Here is a 21,557-nt window from a genome sequence, read left to right on the forward strand (position 1 = left end):
AGTTGAGATACGCTCATCATATACACAATAACATTTCACCCTCATAATAACAAGTTTCTTTAGTATTTCTACTGAATCCAGTTATACTAGGGTGTTCGGGGCATAATAAAACCATAAATTTGTCTAATATTAGGGTGTTCGGGGCTCATCAAGTACCTCATTTAGGTGCATTCGGTTGTTCATCATGAGATTTCGTTTCCATATAGAAAAGTAAGTAGTTCAAAACCCCATAAGCTCTTAAGTTGGCCCTCAACATATGTATATTAATAGAGGAACTTTTAACTAAACAGTCATGATGTAATTACTCTTTGTGATGTAAGGCTGTGTGGGTATGCTTTAACGCCAAGGCGTTAAAGTAGAGTTGAAATCGCAAACAGGGTGTGACACCACTCCCTTGGGTCGTTAGGGGAGTTAAAAGGCCAAATTTGTTAATGTCATATAGCGAGCGTGAAAGAGGGTGACGGGTGAATGCTTGAGGGGAGTTAATGGGGTGACGGTATTTCAGAGGCCTAAGGCGTGTTAGTTAATGGGCAATGGAGCTAGAAATGGTTGATGTGGAGTTATCCAGTGTAAACATATACCGCAATACCGCATGCATGGCCAGATGGCCTAAATGTATGACATTCTCTGCTTAGATCAAATCACGTAAAGAAACTAGAGTTTCAATACATGTAATATTCATAAGAGAAAATCATTAAAGTAAATATTTTTAGGGTTTGGTGTTAAATCAAACTAGCACACACATGCATTATGTATATTATGATGTGTTCGTGTACCAGGATAAATGTTTATAAACATATTTACGCTTTTCTAAGTGAAAGAAAATATATACGAAAAAAGTTGATATGAGAAACAGAGTAGATACGAAAAAGTTGATACATGATAAACGATACACTATAAGTATATACACATGTAAAAAAAATATAAGTTTATCATATAAATACTAACAAATATGTAATGGATGAATAAGCCATCGCAGGTTCTTTCGGGTGGTCAGAGGTTTTATCATAAAGTTTTCTTCATAGGGGTTCACATGCTGGAATCCAACAATTGCACGCCATTAGCTATTAAAAAAGGGAGAACAATAATGTTTTTGGATCAAACTTGGATAAGAAGAAATTGTAAGTGTTAAAACAATTTGAAAGAAAAGATATTTGCTGCCACAAAGCTAATGCCATTCAAAATAAACATATATAGTGGATAATAAACTGGGGGGAAAATTTTCAATATTATTTGGTAGGTCCAAGACTCCAAGTGAGTCTAGACATGATGTGTTTGACTTGAATGTGGAGACGAAATTTGTTTTTGTCATATTGTTAGTTACACAAGAAGTTTATATAGCTATGATGATGGCCTGATGGGTATGAATGCATGGTTGTACGGATAACATGCTTCTGATGGATTGGCCCCTCACTTTTCCTTCTCTATCTTTTCGTAAATGAACTCGGAAACAAAACAAAGAATATTACTAGAGCTGAATTGGGCCAAGGTCCACATCAAATCTGGTTCTAAAGGGTGGATTCTAGGTTTCGAGCTTGTCCTCAAAATTAAACGAGGGAGCTATGCTCGAGCATGAGTTTTAACCTATGATCGAGCCAACAAGCCGAGCTGTGACCCAAAACTAACCAAAAACCAAATTAATCAAAACTCGGTTAATCTGATACCCATAGTTAACCAAGATTAACTGGACCGTACCAAACAATACCATTAGTTAATTTAATTAGGCTAATATCGAACAAAAACGAAAATTATACTTACACACTCTACTATTCACTATCAATCAAAAACCTCTAAAAGTGACCACATGCAATTTAAAGGTTGCAAATTGCTTCAACAACACGTAACAACCTCCAACCTTGAACCATGGGCGGCACGGTCGTGATGGTCACCGGCGCATCTTCCGGTATCGGCTGGGAGTTCTGCATCGATTTAGCCAGATCCGGTTGCAGGATCGTCGTGGCTGCACGTCGAATCGATCGCCTCAAGGCTCTGCGCGACCAAATTAACAGTTTAGGCAACTCCGGAAACGACGACGTATTGGCTGTGGCGGTTGAGCTTGATGTCAGCGCCGACGGTCCGGTAATTGAGGCATCCGTGGTGAAGGCGTGGGACGCGTTTGGACGTATCGATGCTTTGATCAACAACGCTGGTATTAGAGGTAACAGTTATCGCCAAGCTCTTTGTCTAGTAGTTTCTTTTTTCTTTAAGTGGGACTCGGTGCGTTTATTATTTATATTAGTTAGTTTATATACTTTTTATTATTTCTAGAAAAACCCTAAGGAGTCTAAGCTTGGCCCGAGCTCTTGTGTTGTGCACTACCTTGAGGGGTGATCAGCATACATCAGTTGGGTTCAGTTATTCCAGTATACCGACGAAATTCGGTTTTTGCATAATTACCACTGAGACCGATAACCGAATTGAGAAAATGAGCTCGGGCTCAAGGTCGGCTTCGTTTGGAAGCTGTTTTTCTTAGACTTTAGTTTTAGTTCGTCTTGTGAGTCGTTTTTTCAAGCTCGAGTTTATTATTTATCAGTCAGTTTTTAATCTTTTATATATAGTGAGAAAAAACTTAAAACAAACCAAACTTGATATCCGCTGTAGGGGTCAGGATATATTGGTTTGGTTCAGTTATTCCAATCCACTGAAACCGAAAACCAGAATTCGGTTTTTGCAAAATCATCCACCGAAATTGGTTCGGTTAGCTAGTCGGTTTTCAGCTCGGTTAATAACCAAAACCAAACCTGGGTTAAATTTTTGCTTAGAAATACATGAAACGGAGGTATATATGCATGAAATGAAGATATAAATACATGGCATGGAGGTATAAAACCTATAAATATATGAAAATATGAATGGTTCGATTAATTTCGGTTAACCAAGGGTAAACAAAAAAGCCGATGAACGATTTTCTACTAATTCGGTTTTCGGTTAATTCAATTTTAATTGATTTCGGTTCAGTTTCGTCGGTTTTCGGTTCAGTTGCGGACTTTCGAGTAACAGTTCGGTTATTGCTCACCCCTACTTAGCTGTGCAATACAGAGAAGTCCAAAAGAGTTAAAACTTAAACTCGTTAAGATTCGAGGAGCCTAAATGATCTTCCAATACAAGGCTCAAGCTCGGGCTCGATAACTAAACAAGCTTTATTTGAGGCTCAGCTCGGGCTTGTGCTTGATAAGGCTCGGCTCCTTTCATGCTTTTAATCAATCCAATCTCGAGTAGCTCACGAGCGTCTTGGCTCGTTTGCACTCCTAGTATTGACGGTAATTTTGTTCCTGCAAAGTGCAAATTGTTTCATATATGATATGAAATCTGGAAACTTTTTAAGTTAAAACTGATGCTAATTTACTGATGCTGCATTTTGGATTTAGGTCCTGTGCAGAATCCGCTGAATTTGTCAGAAGAGGACTGGGATAAAACATTTGGTACAAATTTGAAAGGATCATGGTTGGTATCAAAGTATGTTGGCCTCAAAATGGTTTATTAATAACAAAATGTATTCAAATGCTACTTCAAAGTCAGCCTTGAATACCATGACAAAGGTACAAGAAACAAACTATAATTCATTCATATGAATGAACAGATCAATTGAGGTCGTATTTTATTAATAACAAATTGATGCATTATAGAAATGCAGGATGTATTTTGACTTATGAGGTCAAGTAGACTACTTTTGAAATTTGTATCAAAAAACAGCTCTTCTTAATTACATACATTTGTAAGTTATAACAAGTAACCGCCGTCTAAATGATGTATGTTTAACAAATGTGACTAACTTCATATAAGGTTAAAAATAAATTTTTGTGCCATTTTACTTCGAAATCCTTAAAACAAACATATCTGAGTTATAATTTTTAACTTATATTTTAGAAAATAAGTTTATAAAAAGTCAAATTAATTCAGTTGGGACAAAAGTTGCCTAAAGTGTATTCAAATGCTTACAACATCTTAAAACGGTACTAATTTGAAATTAGATGCTAACTTATAAAAAAGTTCACAGATTGGACATGCATTATATGGTTTGACTTATGAGGTCAAATAGATTACCATTGAAATAGACTACTTTTAAAATTAATAAATTGGTTAGATTTACTATAAGTTATGCTTAAGTATATGCATTTTATAATATGTAACCACAAACTGAATGATGCTGGTTTAACAAATGCGACTAACTTCATATAAGTTTGAAACTTTGTGCAGTTTACCTCAAAAGGCAAAATATAACTTTCTTGTGTGTTTTTCATTTATGCCCCAAGACGAATGTTTTCTTATGATTTTAACTTTTTTTTTATTTGACTCGCTTGGTTATGCATTCAGGTGATGGCAATGGAACTTGGAAAACACAAAATTAGAGTTAATTCAATAAGTCCCGGGATTTTCAAATCTGAAATTACAGAGGAACTTCTGCAGAAGAAATGGTTCGAAAACGTGGTTTCCAAAACTATGCCATTAAAAGTATTGGGCGTTACTGACCCGGGGTTGACTTCATTGGTCAAATACCTAATTCATGGTTCATCAGATTATGTGACAGGTAACATATTTGTCGTAGATTCAGGGTACACTTTGCCAGGTGTACCAATTTATTCGTCACTTTGAACTTACAAGTGGTATAATTTAAGTTTGTCTTGTAAAGTGATGATATAGTGATAAAAACAACTTCAACAAGGTTATTCACTTTTTCTATCAGTTATGATTTTACTTTGGGTTCTCTAAATGGTTGAGCCGCCTTCGATTATTTAATATGTCAATCATTTGTAACTCAAGTTGACGAGTCATAATGGTGCCAAGATCCACCAAAAGGCAATGGATTTCCATTTTTTATTTCGCAACAAAACAATCTACCAATTTATTGATAGTTCATGCTCATATAGAAAGGTCTTTTCATTTACGATTCTCAGAGCCTGAACGTTAACTTTTTCTGAAAAAAGTTTGTTCCAAATGACATCTTCCAACTCTCGGCCAAGAGTTTTCGATTATGAGTAGCTTCAAGAAGACTCAATCAAGCAAACCCAATAATTTTGTTCGATTAAAATCCAAGTTTCAACATTTAGATGGTGTAACGATCCTATGCTAATCTGAATTATAAAATTATGTTTTCGATCCCATGCTAATCTGGTACTCGTTACACATAATGCATACTAGTTGTGTGTGTCCATATGATAACTATATCGTCACTCGAGATCTTAGCTATGTCACAACAACTCTCAATGAAAGCACCAAATTGATAATGACTGATTTGAGATGGTCAATCTTCTGATAGACCTGTAAAGTGGGTTAGGCTCCAAAAACTAAAGAGAAGAGGAGAAACCTAAGGTAGTGTTTGGGATTGGCTCCTTATAACTTATTAACTTTGTTTGGCGAACAAAAATGCCTTAAGGATTTTAACTTATCAACAAGACAAAATAAGAAGATTTTGATAAGTTGGGGAAGTGTAACTTATTAACCTATTGTGTTTAATTTACTATTACACCTATCAACCCCTCAAAACCAATTACACTTATTTTATATTTTTATAGAAGAGTGTTCTTTTTAGTTATTTTGGCTTTTCCCACAACATAAACTAATCCAAACACTTTTTATAAAACTTCTTTTAAAAAATTCATAAGTTTAAAAGTCCTTTTAACAAAAACTCCTTTTTCACTTAAATAAACAATCCCAAACACACCCTAAGTTGGAACACTTTTCTAAATTTTTTTCAACCAAAGATTACAATTTATAGAAAAATCAATACATAAAAACAGGAAAAAAAAAAAATAATAAGAAAACCTAATTAGAGTAGAAAATAAACTTAATTAAAATATTAGGTACGTATCACTTCAACTAATAACTTCTTGCAATTTTATCTAACTTGCCTTGATGTTTATTCTTAATTTCTTATTGGGCACACAACATTTGACAAACGTGCTTATTAATTGTTGTTAATTTCTTGAGTAGACCGTACACCATAACCAAAATATGAAATAGTTAACTGTTTTGTTCCACTCGAGTATTTTTAAATCTCTAAGTAACAACATGAAAGGCTAGACATTATTAAAAAAATATATACGAGTCAGTTTTTTAAAACTGACCAGTTTTGGTTTAGATTTTACCTGTGTTCGTTAAGCCTAAATTTTTTTAACTGGTTATTAATATAGTTGCGCATGAAATTGTTGATTCAAATAACGACTTTGAACCATAGATCTAATAACAAGCATTCAACCAAGTTTTGTATGGTTCGGTTTTGAACGAAATACAATCGAAACCAAATCGTAATTTTGGTAAAACAATTAAGTTGAATCAATTATTTCTATTCCATTTTTCTTTTGTTGGATGAGTTGTTTGTTTCCTCACACCAAACCTACAATAGCATTATTCCACTAAATTTAATTTTATTGCATTTATGATTTTGACTTTTTCTAGTTAACTTACTTGATAATACATCCAGGTAACGGAAATGGAACTTGGAAAACACAACTTCAGAGTAAATTCAACAAGTCCCGGGATTTTTAAATCTGAAATTACAGATGAACTTCTGAAGAAGAAATGGTTAAAAAAACTATGCCGTTAATAGAATTGGGTGTTACTGGTTGACTTCATTGGTCAGATACTTAATTCGTGGCTCATCAGATTATGTGACGGGTAACATTTTCATTGTAGATTCAGGGTACACTTTGCCAGGTGTACCGATTTTTTCGTCAACCTGAACTTACTAGTGGGTATAATTTAAGTATAAGATGTAAGTAATGATATATTGTAGATTTTGGATACACCTTTGCCCTTTTACTATGTACACGAGGAAAACGTAATGGACGAAAAATCATTATTTGTTTTAATAATAATATTATGGATGAAAAATCATTTTTGTGTTAATATTGTTTGTTAGTGCAGAAAGGGTGCATACTGCATATGATACTAAATTTAGGAGTAGGACGGTAATGTGTCGGGTTATACTAATCAGTTAATATCTAATTATAGAATATGTTTCATATCATCCTATGCCAATTTGGTACCCGCTGCATGTGTTTCTTTATGTTCAACAAATGAGATACAACGATTGGTAAGTCGTGAACAAAATGTAAGCAATCTTACTCTGAAACCATTTAGGACGACCTAATAAAACATGCTGGTCGTGTTGTGTTTAGCTAGATACTAGTCGTGTGTCTCTCTATACATATGATTCATTATCTTCTTAGTATTACATTTATACCAACAAGATAAGATTTATTATAGAGCACAGCCGAATAAACTCCTGAACATAGAGTAAATCTAACTAAAACAATCATTTAAACAAGTTTGGTACGGTTCAGTTTTGAAACGAGGCATAATAAATAGTAATTTCTGGTTAAAATTTTTTATGCAGATCATTGTTGTTGTTGCATTTAATACTTCCATTTATCGAATTTCACAACACATGGACATTACCTAAACTCTATCCTTTAAATGATAAGACTTTATGTTATTGTTATATATATTTAACAAATTGGCTATAGACATTAATATTGTAGGATCAATGTCGGACTCTTCTCAACATGTAGCAACCTTTGAACTGGAACCGTGGCAAGACCTCAAAGGCAAGGTCGTGATGGTTACCGGTGCATCATCCGGCCTAGGCTGGGAATTTTGTATCGACTTGGCTAAATGCGGTTGCAAGATCATTACATCCGCTCGACGAATAGACCACCTCAAGGCTCTTTGTGATGAAATTATCAATTTGGGCATCTCTTATGGACACCACTTGTTGGCAGTTGCGGTGGAGCTTGACGTCAGTGCTGATGGTCCGGCCATTGAAGCATGTGTGAGAAAGGCTTGGAAAGCGTTTGGTCACATTGATGCTTTGATCAACAACGCTAGTATTACAGGTATAGGGTTTTTGTGTAAAAATGACATAGAAGTTCGCTACGTAGTATATCACCATGTACATTTTTTTGTTACATGTATTTCAAGTTTTATAACCAAATATCTTGTAACCTTTTTATCATTTGTTTATGTTTTCTAAAATCATATATATATATATATATATATGGGAGGGTTAACGTACAAATGAAATTAACGTGCTAAACATGAGAATCAAGTAGAGTAATTATATATATAAGTAGAGTAATTATGTAATTACACCATAGAGTAATTACGTAATTACTCTATGATGTAATTACATAATTACTCTACTTGCATATATAATTACTCTACTTGATTCTCATGTTTAGCACGTTAATTTCATTTGTATTTGATCCAAACCATATATATATATATATGTCACACCCCGCTAAAACGGAAACGCGGGCGCGTGACGTCATGCATACCGTAAGCATATGATTATCACCAACATAAATGTATTAGGATACCAATAGTTTTAAAAGTGTTTACAAACCATAATTTGTTTTTAAGCAAAAGTAGTTAAACTTCAAAATGGTATCCTAATTGTACAATGAGGTCCCGTCTTCATGATTCTTTACGTGCGTTGTTAGTTCCCTGAAAAACATACGTTTTAAAATGTCAACACAATGGTTGGTGAGTTCACAGGTTTTGAGATTCGATATGAAATCACGTTATTCATAAATCATTTAATCAGTTCGCAAACAAGTATACGATAATCTGTTGAAACAAATACGATGATCCTCCGTAGACTAGCTAAATCTACGAATTAATATGACGAACCTTGAGCCTATAACTAAACCACGACTTATATCCTTTTTCCCTGTTCAAATCTCATAGATGGAATATACGCACCCTGTTTCGATGCAATATCGGAGGTTAGAGCGACTAACCTAAAATAGGGGGAAATGTCAACGTCAATAGTACTATCCGTATATTCCCGTGGCTAACTCCGTTAGCTAATGGTTATAATATGCAAGCAAGGGACTTATAGCACTACATAGTTCAACCCATGTTCGCATAAGGATTGGTGTTTTGTTTCTAATTATCTTATATAAAAGCAGTTCTGCATGTTTTCCACCCCGAATTTATAAAACAATAAAACGGTAAAACAGTAAAAGGGGTTAGTGAAACTCACCTCATACGTTCAGTGTTCAATTCGTTAGCAATTTCAGTTTGGACCTGGGTTTGCTGCCTTCCCACGTCCTAAACGCGTAAGATCAGTTAGTTGCAGTTATCGACTCGCAAGTCGGTTTATGCTAGTCGCTTTCGCCCAACTAGTCGTTTCGTTTATTGTTTTGGTTGATTTCACCAACCAGACGTTTCGTTTATTATATTGTGTAGGTTGCTTTCACCAACCGAGCGTTTCGTTTGATTTCTGGATGACCCGCTAATGATAAGGTTTTGTATTCTTTTTGAAAGTAAATATTTATATACTCATATGAATATTAAGAATATAATCCTTATTAGTATCAGTTTCATTAAAATATAAACTATTCGTTTGGTCCAGTGCTAAATAAATATATATTAAAGTCATATATTTATTTCTAAGTATTATTTCTTCAAGTCACGACAGATATTCTAGTAAAATATAATGTAACTATATTTCCGTTCATAACCTCCAAACCGACTTTATATCCTATTTCGGCCATTTCATATATATGCTTTTCAAAATATATATTTAAGTAGAATCCATCGTTTTGAGACAAAAGGTCGTTTTCTCCGTTCCAAGTGGGCGTACTTGTTTAAAAATACTTTCCATCTCCCAAGTAAACTAATGTGCATATATATATATTTATACAAAATCCATCTTTAAAGAAACCACGTGACTAGACATATATAATAAGCATTTTTAAATCCCATTTCTAGTCATAAAACTCACTTTTAAAACCATATTTATAATTCTTGCACATTATATTTAGATTTATAGTTTTTAAACTTTATTTAAACATGTTTGTGTGTAGATTGTTCATGGGTGAAAATCTTAGCATAAACACACTTTATAAACTTGTAAAGTAAAGATAGTTTTAGTAGAGGTTGGCTCACAATGTTTTAAGATCATGGTTTGTTTAGGATGATGAAACAAGAAAACTCAAGCTAGTCCCCACTTTGTAATGCTCGGTCCGCCAACATAACGTGCCTAGTCGTTTCCTTAGATTGAACACCGGTAACGGGCTCAGCGCGTTCAGTATACGGGATGGAACCGAAAGGTGTTTCGGGTCGAGTAGTGAACTGTAGGGATGTCCAGGGTCGGGTTTGATACTACAACGGGGTGGTGTACTGGCGGCGTTGTGGTGGTAGTATGGTGGCCGAAGAGAAAGTGGCCTGCTGGTGGTGGAGCTAGTTGCAAAGAAGAGCACAAGAGAAAGGGAGAACGAGATTTAGTGGTGATCATGATATTTTGTAGTAAATAGGAGTGGAGTTTGGTGATGCCGACACAGAAGAAGTAGTTAAGGGATATTAGAGATTGATGCTTGTTTTGTAAATTGTAATGGTTTTAGTTAAGACTTAAGAGCTTGATCCAAAATCATAAATAGAAACAAGCATAGTTTCTCTTTTAAAATACTCAAGAGAAAGACGGAGGTTGAGTGTGAGGTTGGTGCAAGTTCACATCTAAAGTAATATTCATGGTGATGGCCTATGGGAGTGGGTTATACCGTGGATTTTGGATAAGAGGACTAGAAAAATTGTTTTTTTTAATGAATTAAGTATGGGATAAAGATTTAATGCTTTATTAGTTTGATTTGTATGGACAACATATGCCATGATATATTTTCTTGTGAAAGGAAAACGTGAGTTGTACATTCGCATTTCAACTAGTTTCGAAAACACCAAAACCAAAGACGAAACGATCATTTTTACCTTCATCACCACTTAACTATGTAATATATATAATAATTTATATAGAAACTTATTTCATATAGCCTTCATATACGTACTTACATATATAAGTATATGTATACGTGTATGTATGATGAGCCCTTTAATATACATACATGTACACGTATTCTTCAGGTATTTGTTTTATGTAGCTAGGTGTTAATTATGCATTTAAATATGTGTATGCTTATGTACCCGTAGTATAACACGACATAGAATTTATAAATAATAAATAGGCGTCTACAATTCATTTCGTATTCAACATTGATATTTTTTAAGAATACTTATAAAATATAATCGTATAACTTATAACTCAAACTTCCTGGTTCATTTAACTATATGTTCGAGTTGTTTAAAATTATCACCGTCTGTATCCGTTAAATAAATCTGAAAGTTTGAGTAATTTGACTAAAAATAAATTACTCATTTGTAATGTAGCGTGCATATGCATGCCTATACTAGACTCGTTGCGATTAAACTTAACAAATTTTAATCATTCGGGAATTAACGTAACGAATCATGTTTAAGGAATGTATTCCCGAATGTTTAAGAATACTTATAAAATATAATCGTATCTTATAACTCAAACTTCCTGGTTCATTTAACTATATGTTCGAGTTGTTTAAAATTATCACCAACGTCTGTATCCGTTAAATAAATCTGAAAGTTTGAGTAATTTGACTAAAAATAAATTACTCATTTGTAATGTAGCGTGCATATGCATGCCTATGCTAGACTCGGTGCGATTAAACTTAACAAGTTTTAATCATTCGGGGAATTAACGTAACTAATCATGTTTAAGGAATGTACAGAAGATGATCTATTTTACGGAGTGTCACAATATATATAGGTAAGGTTAAAATAAAAACCCACTTGAGTTATGAAAACTCTATAAACCCATTCCCAACCACATGTTTTTAATTAAAGTTTAAAACTTGTGGTCCACAATTAAAGTTAATAAAAAATGGAAATATAAATATAACTTTTTCTCTCTTTTGAAAATATATATAAAAATTAGTAAAAAATGTTAAAAAATAGCAAAACAAATTTTTTTTTAGTTTTCGATGTTTTGTATTAAATGTTACAACATATATTACGTGTGTAACAAAAAAAAAGATGTTACATAGAGTTTTCATTTTATACTTCCCCTATATATATATATATATATATATATATATATCTGTGTGTGCGCACGCGGGGGGATGTGTTTGATGCTACATTGTGTTTAGGCCCTATACGTAACTCATTGGATTTGTTAGAAGAAGACTGGGATAAAACCTTTAAGACGAATGTAAAAGGGTCATGGTTGGTGTCAAAGTATGTTTGCCTTCATATGCGTGCTTTTAATCTAGCAGGATCCATAATCAACATCTCTTCAATATCCGGTCTTCAACGTACATATGCTTTGACAAGGATCTCTTGCATATGCTTCTTCAAAATCGGCAGTTAATGCTTTGACAAAGGTCCGTCCTTTGTCCTCACAACTTTACAATCATCGTAATGGTTGCTTACGGAGCTTTAAACATCGATAATTTAGATAATCGAAAGTTTAAGTAGTTATTACTTTCAGTTTTTTATTATTATCTGCTGTTAATATGCAAGATGTTGGCATCTGACCACAAGGCTAAGTTTGATTTTATTTTGTGGCGTGTACAATAATCAATGTAGGTGATGGCAATGGAACTCGGAAAACATAAAATAAGGGTAAATTCTATATGTCCTAGCCTTTTTAAATCAGAGATTACAGAGGAGCTCATGCAAAAGAAGTGGCTTAAAAATGTGGTTACAAATTTAGTACCACTAAGAGATCTTGGCACTACTGACCCAGCTTTGACGTCGTTGATTAGGTATTTAATCTCTAGCTCATCTGATTATGTGACAGGTAACATGTTCATCATAGATGCAGGATTGACCTTGTCAGGTGTACCCATTTTTTCATCACTTTAAAGCTACACTTTGTTGTATAAGTATGTTACAGAGCGTGTTGATACTGATTTGTATATTGAATAAGACATTTTATAGTCTTTGTCAAATAACAATAAACATGAAATACATGCTAGTTTTTTTTCATACACAACATACACTTTATGTTAACATTTATGCTATAGAAATATCATTGACGTTAGACAAATTTTTGTAGCATGATCAAGTGGTCCTTAGATTTTTCTATGTAAAAACCGAGCCTTTTTTTTAGGAAAGCCTTAGTAATTACAAGTAGTTAAATAAATATAGGGAATATCTTATAGAATAGTAACCAACTTTCAAAAGTACTCCAATTAGGTCACTGACATATATTTTCCTCAAATCGGGTCACTAAATCTTCAAATCAAGTCTCACGATTTTTTTGTGCGTCAAGAAAGAAATGGAGGACAAGATGTGGGGGTCGGAATTTGCAATATATGTAGTTAAATTTAAAAAATTTAAAAAAACGTTACTTATATTAAAATTTAAAAATAAAAAATAAAATTCGCGTCGCCACTCAGCGTCAACTTATAAAAAAGATAAAAAGATTTCTATGTGAAATAAAAAGAAAAATGCTAAAAAACATGTTAAAACCTTTAATTTAATAAAATATGAAAGTTGAGTGACTTAATTGGAACACTTTTTAAAGTTGGTTACTATTCTATGAAGTTGGCCCATAAAATATAAGTATACAACTTTACGTTGAACCCTAACCATTACGGGTTACTAACACAAGCTGAATGTGTGGTAAAAGTCTATCTAATCCGCCTATGATCAAAAATGTCATATCACCTTCAAGAGTGCGGCCTCTTGATATATTTAGGTTGAAATAGCATCAATTCACCAAACCACCTAAATGTGGGTTGGATAACTACATCTAGACAAATAAAGGTGCAAAGTTCCACGATTTCGAAAAGCTCCTTTACAACATAACAATCTGGGAGTTTCTTTATCATTGTTATGACAGTAGCCAAGTTTTTCAAATACCCTACGTAAATAAGTCAAAATTCACTTGCGCTTTAAAGTCATTCAACTTGCAACTTGCTTTAGGAGTTTTAATCTTTTGAATTTTTTTTATACGTAAAAAATTTTCAAATTAAGACAACGGAACATGTATGAATCAGAGTTTTAATCTTTTGAATTTTTTTATTCAACTTGCAACTTGCATTAGGAGTTTTAATCTTTTGAATTTTTTTTATATGTTAAAAAATTTTCAAATTAAGACAACGGAACATGTATGAATCAGAGTTTTAATCTTTTGAATTTTAATCTGTTATTGGCCGATAATAATCCCAACTTTGTTTATTCCCACCAGTGGTCCCAAATTTAAAAAAGTTGGCTCTCAATGGTCATCTGTTAAAAAAAACCTAACGGCGTTAAGTTTTTTCTGAATTTCAAACTGATTTTTAGGGCTTTTGATCAGAAGGAGGATACGAGTCGATTAACGTAAAACTTAGCTCGAAATGATGTTTCAAATGGCTTGATTAGTGCTTCAAATCGGGTGTTTGAACTTCAAATTAACAAAAATTAAGTTGTTTGGAGTATTGTTTCGAGCTAAGTTTTACATTTATCGACTCATATCATTCTTCCGATCAAAAGCCCTAAAAAATCAGTTTGAAATTCGGAAAAAACTTAACGCAGTTAGATTTTTTTAACGGGGGACCATTTTTAGCTAACTTTTTTAAATTTGGGACCACTGGTGGCTATTAACTAAGTTGGGATTATTATCGACCAATAACAGAAAATTGGGATTATTAAAATCCAACTTTCCTATAATCAATTATGAAACTTGGTTAGCATTAGTGATTTTTTCTCTTCACTATTATCTTAATATTTCAAATATGTTTTATTTGTTTAATTTAAAAAAAATTAAACATTTATAGCAGTGTGCACGCTTTAGTTTGGATCATTTTGGGCTAACTGAAACCTTGATTTTTTAAAACCGTTGGTTTCGGTTTTTTCGGTTTTATCATTTGAGCTTAAAAATTTTTGTGGAAAAAAAATGCTCCAAAATAATGAAGTTGAGGTTAAATCATTTTTTTTTACTAATAACTAATTGATTATTGTACAATCCAGCTTAAATATTTGAGTTACGTAATTATAAATTCTCATAAATGACTTAAAAAAAAAAGAAGAATAAAAGAAAATCTATAGCTTCCATTCGATTCGGTTTTTATTACATGCAAAGCCAAAACCGAACAAAGTATGTAACAAACCTCATTAACATTTCATATGTTTAATAAAACACAATTATGAATTATAAAGTTACCAACTAACTGGTGACATGCAACTAGAACTATCTTCCCCTTGTGTTGGTCTTGTCCTCCTTAAATGGTTGAGTAGCTGGATCAGCAAGACTAGGTAATCTTGAAACACTCCCTTTACTTCCTCTTCTTGCATTCGGTCCCAGCTCTTCAATCATGTACTTCCATCCGTCAATCGGTCTCCTTCGACTGAATATATGTTGCTTAATAAAACTAGCTATCTGCAAAACAATACAACAGTCGTCAAAAAACAACTTCTTTTATCCAAACAAACACGATATTAATTAATAAAGGAGGACCTGAAATTTGGAGAAAGCAATGCGATGTTCATACTCTTGAACAAGAATGTCTTCTTCTCTTTGAGACATTTCCCATATGTTTCCAACACCTTTTTCGGCTGCTGTTGTTTCCCATCCATCGGGCTTATTTTTCAAATCTTTTGACTTACTGGTTCCAGACTCAAAAATCTCGGAAGCGGTGTCAAGAAACCTGTCAAGATGATCATCGATAGAATGAGCCAATTTAGCCTCTTCCATCTTCTCAATCTCCTTAACCCATAAACCGGCATGAAGCCTTTGTTTGTCAACTCTGTAATCCCTCTTCGCGTTCTCCAATGAAATCCCTTCTTCTTTTAACTTCACGAGTCTTTCTTCCTCTTCTTCTCTCTTGGTTTTCTTTCTCCTTTGTTCCCAGTTATCAGTCATATCTTCGACAAAGGCCTTTGTATCCGCATCCAGATTATCCTGTGAGATAGAAAAATTGACATCCGTTTCCCATGGTGCTCTGTTTTTGGCAGATAAATCATCAGGGAGCCAGGCTGTTTCCCACGCGTCGTTCCATTCACTCGACTTGGTTGATAGCAGCCTCCTTGTCATGGAGGAGATTTTTGTTGATTGATGCTTTTTCACTAGACAAGATAAACCAAACAAGTTCCTCATCTCCTGCAAGCAAATCAACAATGCAAGCGAACATTACAAATCCAAAAATAAAGAAGCTTATTCACTGCTTCTTGATGATCCAACACTAGTTTTCTTAAATGTTAAATGCAAAAAATAAAAATAAAAGATTTCCTAAGGCCCAATGATGGAATTAATTCCAAAATCTTGTACAGAAGCCAAAATCGAGTTGCAACAGAGAAAACAAATATGTTCCATTATAAATCCATTGCTTTTTAAAATTGAAATTAATTCTATATTTTTCATTAAAACTTATGCATATATTCTTGTTACAATAAGTCAGTTACAGGTATGCTACAGGCAACACAAACTCATTTGTAGTTGATTAGATTGGTGGAATTAAAGTGGAGCATATATAATGAGCTTTCTGCAAAATGAAACAAAGAACAAAGTATCAAGTACTGATGTCAATATATAACAAATCCAATAAGTAAAAGATAAACAGTGAGACGTGTGCCGGAGATTAAGAACTGAATAAGATAGATTATCATGGTTGTTTTAATTTCACAAAATTCATACTCACCCACCCGCTTACTTGCGTTCGATTGTGGATTTTGTCAACAGCAGTTTTAAATTTAAATAAATACACAAATTAATATAGAATAATTCAGTTCACAAATAGGAAACTAATAAACCTAATTCGCAATTAATATGACTTAAAATAAAATAAAAATAAAAATCTATAATTTCGATTTGATTGGGTTTTATTACATGTAAAACCCAAACTTAAACGTATGTTCAATTTAAAAAATAATAATAATAAAACCAATCACTCAGTTTTTTTGTTTCCTTTCAAAATTTCATATTCTTACACACCCCAAATTTATAACACATTATTATTTACAATGTAAAAATAATAAACGTTGAAAAGAAAATAAAATCTAAAATTAAAAACCGAAAAACATCCAACAAGTTTTAGCTCAACTAACATCGAAAGGGAAATGAAGATTCAATTCAAAGATCGTAATATCTCAAATTTAAATGCGATTCTAACAAGGTTTTACCGTAATTGACCTTCAAATGAGTGATAAGGATAATATGGTTAGCCTTCTCCTCTTGGTGAAAAAAAATTGTAATAAAAAAAATACTGGAACCAATATAATAATAATAATAATAATAATAATAATAATAATAATCCATATATATTGATACCCTAATAAATTTATTTCTGCACATCCGTGTTGTGGATGATCACGGCATCAATCGAACTCAACATATACAATTTCGTACCAATCGCACACAATCTCTCGATTAACTTCTGATTCAGGTAACCATCAGACATTCTTTTCGAGCAATTCGATCATCATCATACACGTACATGCATGTTTTAGATTGTCTGATTTTGGTCTGCCCGATTGAAATTGCTGTAATTAAAGCTGTTGAAATCGGAAGTCAAAGCTTGTAATTTGGTCAACTGATATTTGCTATGAAAGTAATTTCAACTTAATTAACTGAATTCTTAACTGCCGTCTGATAACTGTTGGAATTGTATAAATACTTATTTTGACTGATGTTGAACGATTTGGGCCGATTTTGACAGGATTTGACCAACTACCAATTTGTTGGTCCGATTTAGTGAAATCGAACCGATACCGATCACTGATTAATCAGTGACTAATTACGACAGTGATGAGAACTAAATTCATAACAGCCATCTGTTTTCTTTGGAGGTTCATAACTTTATATCTTATTAGTTTGAGATTCTTATAAAAAAAGAATTACCTTGTTTTACATCTAGCACATAACTATTGTATCAACCAATCTAGAAATGAGTGCTACCTGTTTTCTTTTATTCTTTTGAAATTCAGGTAAACTGCAAGTAAAGAAGACTAACTTAATGTTATCATCTAAGATCATTGGTCATTTATCCAAAAGGAAATCTTTTCTTCTCCACAAATATAATCCAACTTCTTTGATGCCATTAGCTTCCCAAAAGCATGAAATTGCAGATGCAAGTTACGCGAGTACAGGGAATCTTGGTCAGCCCAAAAGTCATATGTAAGCATGTGTCCTTATTAATTGGATATCTTTAGAGTACTTGAACCTTATTATAGAATGTGTTATTCATTGCAGACATCAACAACATAGGTTCATGTCAAATGACATTATTACAACAAATACACAACATAAGGTACAATTTCGGTCCATTAAAAATCCCTTTTTTTATCTTTTATAATTTTTTTGTAAACACTGCAGTTATTAGAAAGTATTCCAAGATATGTCAAGATAGTGGAGGTCGGTCCCCGAGACGGATTACAAAACGAGAAAGATATCGTACTGACTTCTGTAAAAGTTGAATTGATCAAAATGCTGGTTGATTCAGGATTGCAAGTTGTTGAAGCTACTAGTTTTGTTTCACCAAAATGGGTCCCACAGGTGACAATAATGATAATAATAAGTCTTGCTTGTATCTCTAATTAAATTCAAATTAAAATATTTTATAAAAATTCAAAATGTAGTTGGCTGACGCAAAGGATGTAATTGAAGCAATTAAAAGTGTTGGTGGTGCTAGATTCCCTGTTCTAACACCGAATCTTAAGGTTAAGTTGTATTCTTTTGCTGATAGTTAATAATAACAGAAGTAATGCCACAGTTTTTTATAGCAAACGGGCACCGATAATAGTTATGGCCGTTTTACAGGGATTAGAGGCGGCTCTTGCAGCAGGAGTGAAGGAAGTCGCGGTGTTTGCTGCAGCTTCAGAATCATTTTCACGGTCAAACATTAACTGTAGTATAGATGAAAGTCTTGCCCGTTATCGTGATGTTACTTCTGCTGCAAGAAAACACTCCATCCCTGTACGCGGGTATTTCCTCTAAGATTACATATACATACATAGATATGTATAAATTTGCATGCATACATACATGTACATACATACACACAGACACATATATACGTTAAACTGGCCCGTTTGACTCGTTCGGAAATTCCCCATTTCGTTTTAATAACCTCTGAAGCTAGTTTGACTAATAGAAACATTTTGACCAGGTATATATCTTGTGTTGTTGGATGTCCAATGGAAGGCTATGTGGATCCATCAAAAGTTGCATATGTTGCAGATGAACTTTATAAAATGGGGTGTGATGAAATTTCCCTTGGTGACACCATAGGTGTTGGTACACCTGGTATGATCATGTGAATTAATTTATTACTCATAATAATTATATATTACATCTCAAACCACTTTCTTATTGTCAGGTACTGTTGTTCCTATGATTGAGGCCGTTAAAAATGTCGTACCGTTAGAAAAACTTGCTGTACATTTTCATGATACTTATGGTCAAGCCCTTTCAAATATTCTTGTATCCCTCCAAGTAAGATCAAAGAAATAAAAATTATTATTTTTTATTATAAGCATTAGGGGTGTGCATGGCTCGGTTTGGTTTTGGGCTAAAACCGAACCAAAAACCGAAACTTTGGTTTTTTCGGCTTCGGGTTTGCTGCTTGAGTTTGAAAATGTTGGGCCGAAAGAGAAAATTGGTCCAAAATATTTAATTGGCGCCTAAATCATTTTGTGAATTGATAACTAATTGATCATTATCCATTTGTTCTAAGATAATCGAGTTACATATTTACTAACTTTTAATAAATTGCTTGAAATAATAAATAAAAATATGTAAATTTGGTTCGGTTTGGTTTTTTGATTTCTGTTGAAAAAAAAATGAAAATCCGTTCATTTGGTTTGGTTAAACGAATTGTAAGTTCGAATTTTATAGAAACATAAAACCAAGCCATCGTTTTTGTTTGTTTTTTTAGTTTGGTTTTTTCGGTTTTTCTGGTTTTGGATCCTTTTTTTCCGTTTAATGCACTCCTCTAATAAACATTCTGAATCATCTCTGATATTTTATTTATTATAAACAGATGGGAATCAATGTGGTGGATTCATCGGTATCGGGCCTTGGTGGGTGCCCGTATGCCAAAGGTGCTACGGGTAATGTAGCGACGGAGGATGTTGTATATATGCTTAACGGGCTCGGTGTGAAGACCAATGTCGACCTTAAAAAGCTCATGTTGGCTGGTGATTTTATCCGAAAACATTTGGGCCGGCCGTCTGAGTCAAAAGCCGCAATGGCCGTGAGTAAAACCTTGTTTTGTGCTTCCAAATTGTAAGGTTTTGATGATATGATAATTTGGCTCGAAATTGTACTGATCAGTTTTTAATGTTTGGTTAAACTTATTATTGCAGTTTACTTTAGGCATGCGGTGTTATATTAAATGTGTTATGGTTTAACTAGTAAGATTAGTTAAAACGCCACATTAACATCATGTTATTGCCGCGTAAGCAATGGGCTTTAAGCCTTTAACTATCCAGCCTTTTAAAAAGCGTGTTGTGGGTTAACTAGGTTGAACTAGATATCAAAGAAAAAAGATGTGATTAGTTGCCAGTGATGATGGGCCCCAATTTTTTAGCCTCTTGGGCGTTAACCGGATGGTGCGGCTAAAATTAATGATAGTTTCTTTGATTTGACTAGGCTAATATTAAGTATAACCTGCTTTCAAAACTTGTATACTGATCAGCTACTAGACTAAAACAATAAACGTTTCGATTTGCAAATCTTTTAGTACTTGTGCGACGATTGCTTGAGGCCTAGAGGGGGCATTGGCTTCAAGCTACTTGAAATTTGCGATATAAGGAGAGACACATATAACAATATATTCAATGTAACAAATCAACAAACGAGAAAACCAATTGTTTCGTTATGGCATATGCACAAAGTAAAGACTAGGCAAATCCTTAACAGGCGTGCATGAAACTGAAAAAAAGGATCCAAAACCATAAATTAGGCTCTAAGTCATGAATAATACAAACCATTTAAATGAATGTGGGAATTTGATATATAAGTTAAAGATCAACCTTTGATATGGAATCGTGGCGACACCTTAGTGGCATGATCTTGATGGTTACTGGTGCATCTGCTGGACTCGGCTGGGAGTTTTGTATCGACTTAGCCAAATCCGGTTGCAGGATCATTGCCTCCGCACGATGAGCTGACTGCCTCAAGGTTCTATGTGATGAAATTAATAATTTTGATGTACATGAGAACGATGGTGAAGGCAACAACCATCGTATAGTAACGGTGGAGCTTGATGCTTTTGCCGTATTGATAGTCATCATGTATACGAGTAACGAGAGTGTAAAAATGAAATAGAAGCTCATTTCACCAAATTTAACGTTTTTATAATGTTTTTAATTGTTTTATGGAGTCAGAACCTTCATCTTAACATTTGAAAGTCTATCAACAATACCCAAATATAAAATCACTATATGTCTTCATTTATGTTCATGAACTGTTCTTTTAGGTTTTAAACGGATGAACATGAACAAAAAAAATTGTTTGATTGTATGTTCGTGTTCTTCGTTTCATTTACATGCCAAATCATTTTGGTTCGGGTAAAAACGACTTTGATAAAAATAGATAAGAGTGTGTAGATATGATTATGATGTGTGATTGTAAAGCTTTGCAGCTTATATTAAGTGATTACCTCATAGTTTGCTTCCTAACTACAAAAAATATTACCACCGAAGCAGTTGTAGACACCTTAATATCATTTAATAGCCTCTCTATCCATACCTTCAAAGCACGCGTTCATGGCTATCATACATTCCCGTTAAGGACACTCCAAATTTCAAGTTTCTTTTAATTA

The 21,557-nt window shown here is 33.5% G+C and overlaps 2 protein-coding genes, 1 long non-coding RNA gene and 2 pseudogenes across 5 annotated transcripts in view; 3 read left to right on the forward strand and 2 right to left on the reverse strand.

Annotated features, from left to right (window-relative positions):
• The window catches only part of LOC143633908 (uncharacterized), a 254,244-nt gene that overhangs the window by 220,301 nt on the left and 12,386 nt on the right, over positions 1-21,557 (reverse strand). The gene's annotated exons all lie outside the window — the stretch shown is intronic.
• Positions 1,805-4,631, forward strand: LOC143633826 (uncharacterized; annotated as a pseudogene). The gene is made up of 3 exons (XR_013153739.1): positions 1,805-2,158; positions 3,369-3,539; positions 4,315-4,631. The product of XR_013153739.1 is annotated as an uncharacterized LOC143633826 (transcript).
• Positions 7,457-12,789, forward strand: LOC143633903 (uncharacterized; annotated as a pseudogene). The gene is made up of 3 exons (XR_013153753.1): positions 7,457-7,835; positions 11,958-12,191; positions 12,397-12,789. The product of XR_013153753.1 is annotated as an uncharacterized LOC143633903 (transcript).
• Positions 14,987-16,159, reverse strand: LOC143633856 (protein GAMETE CELL DEFECTIVE 1, mitochondrial-like). Its single transcript, XM_077102080.1, has 2 exons — positions 15,254-16,159; positions 14,987-15,175 (listed from the first exon to the last, which is right to left on the reverse strand). Exons 1-2 carry the CDS (start codon positions 15,890-15,892, stop codon positions 14,987-14,989), a joined length of 828 nt encoding a protein of 275 aa, XP_076958195.1. The 5' UTR covers positions 15,893-16,159.
• LOC143633857 (uncharacterized) lies at positions 17,747-20,021 on the forward strand. The gene is made up of 8 exons (XM_077102081.1): positions 17,747-17,908; positions 17,984-18,041; positions 18,107-18,286; positions 18,370-18,450; positions 18,551-18,714; positions 18,900-19,036; positions 19,110-19,225; positions 19,773-20,021. The coding sequence occupies exons 1-8, from the start codon at positions 17,748-17,750 to the stop codon at positions 20,019-20,021; spliced, it is 1,146 nt and encodes a 381-aa protein (XP_076958196.1). The 5' UTR covers position 17,747.

The sequence above is a fragment of the Bidens hawaiensis genome, unplaced genomic scaffold (genome assembly GCF_021521415.1).
Source record: "Bidens hawaiensis isolate Kalapana, Puna unplaced genomic scaffold, B.hawaiensis_p1.1 tig00006913_1, whole genome shotgun sequence".
Lineage (NCBI taxonomy): Eukaryota > Viridiplantae > Streptophyta > Magnoliopsida > Asterales > Asteraceae > Bidens > Bidens hawaiensis.

Coding starts and splice junctions, on each gene's coding strand:
- LOC143633856 (XM_077102080.1), bottom strand. CDS start 15,892: ATGAGGAACTTGTTTGGTTTATCTTGTCTAGTGAAAAAGCATCAATCA. Junction 15,176..15,253: donor TTGCTTTCTCCAAATTTCAG/GTCCTCCTTTAT, acceptor ATTGTTTTGCAG/ATAGCTAGTTTTATTAAGCA.
- LOC143633857 (XM_077102081.1), top strand. CDS start 17,748: ATGTTATCATCTAAGATCATTGGTCATTTATCCAAAAGGAAATCTTTT. Junction 18,042..18,106: donor CAACAAATACACAACATAAG/GTACAATTTCGG, acceptor TAAACACTGCAG/TTATTAGAAAGTATTCCAAG. Junction 18,287..18,369: donor CACCAAAATGGGTCCCACAG/GTGACAATAATG, acceptor TTCAAAATGTAG/TTGGCTGACGCAAAGGATGT.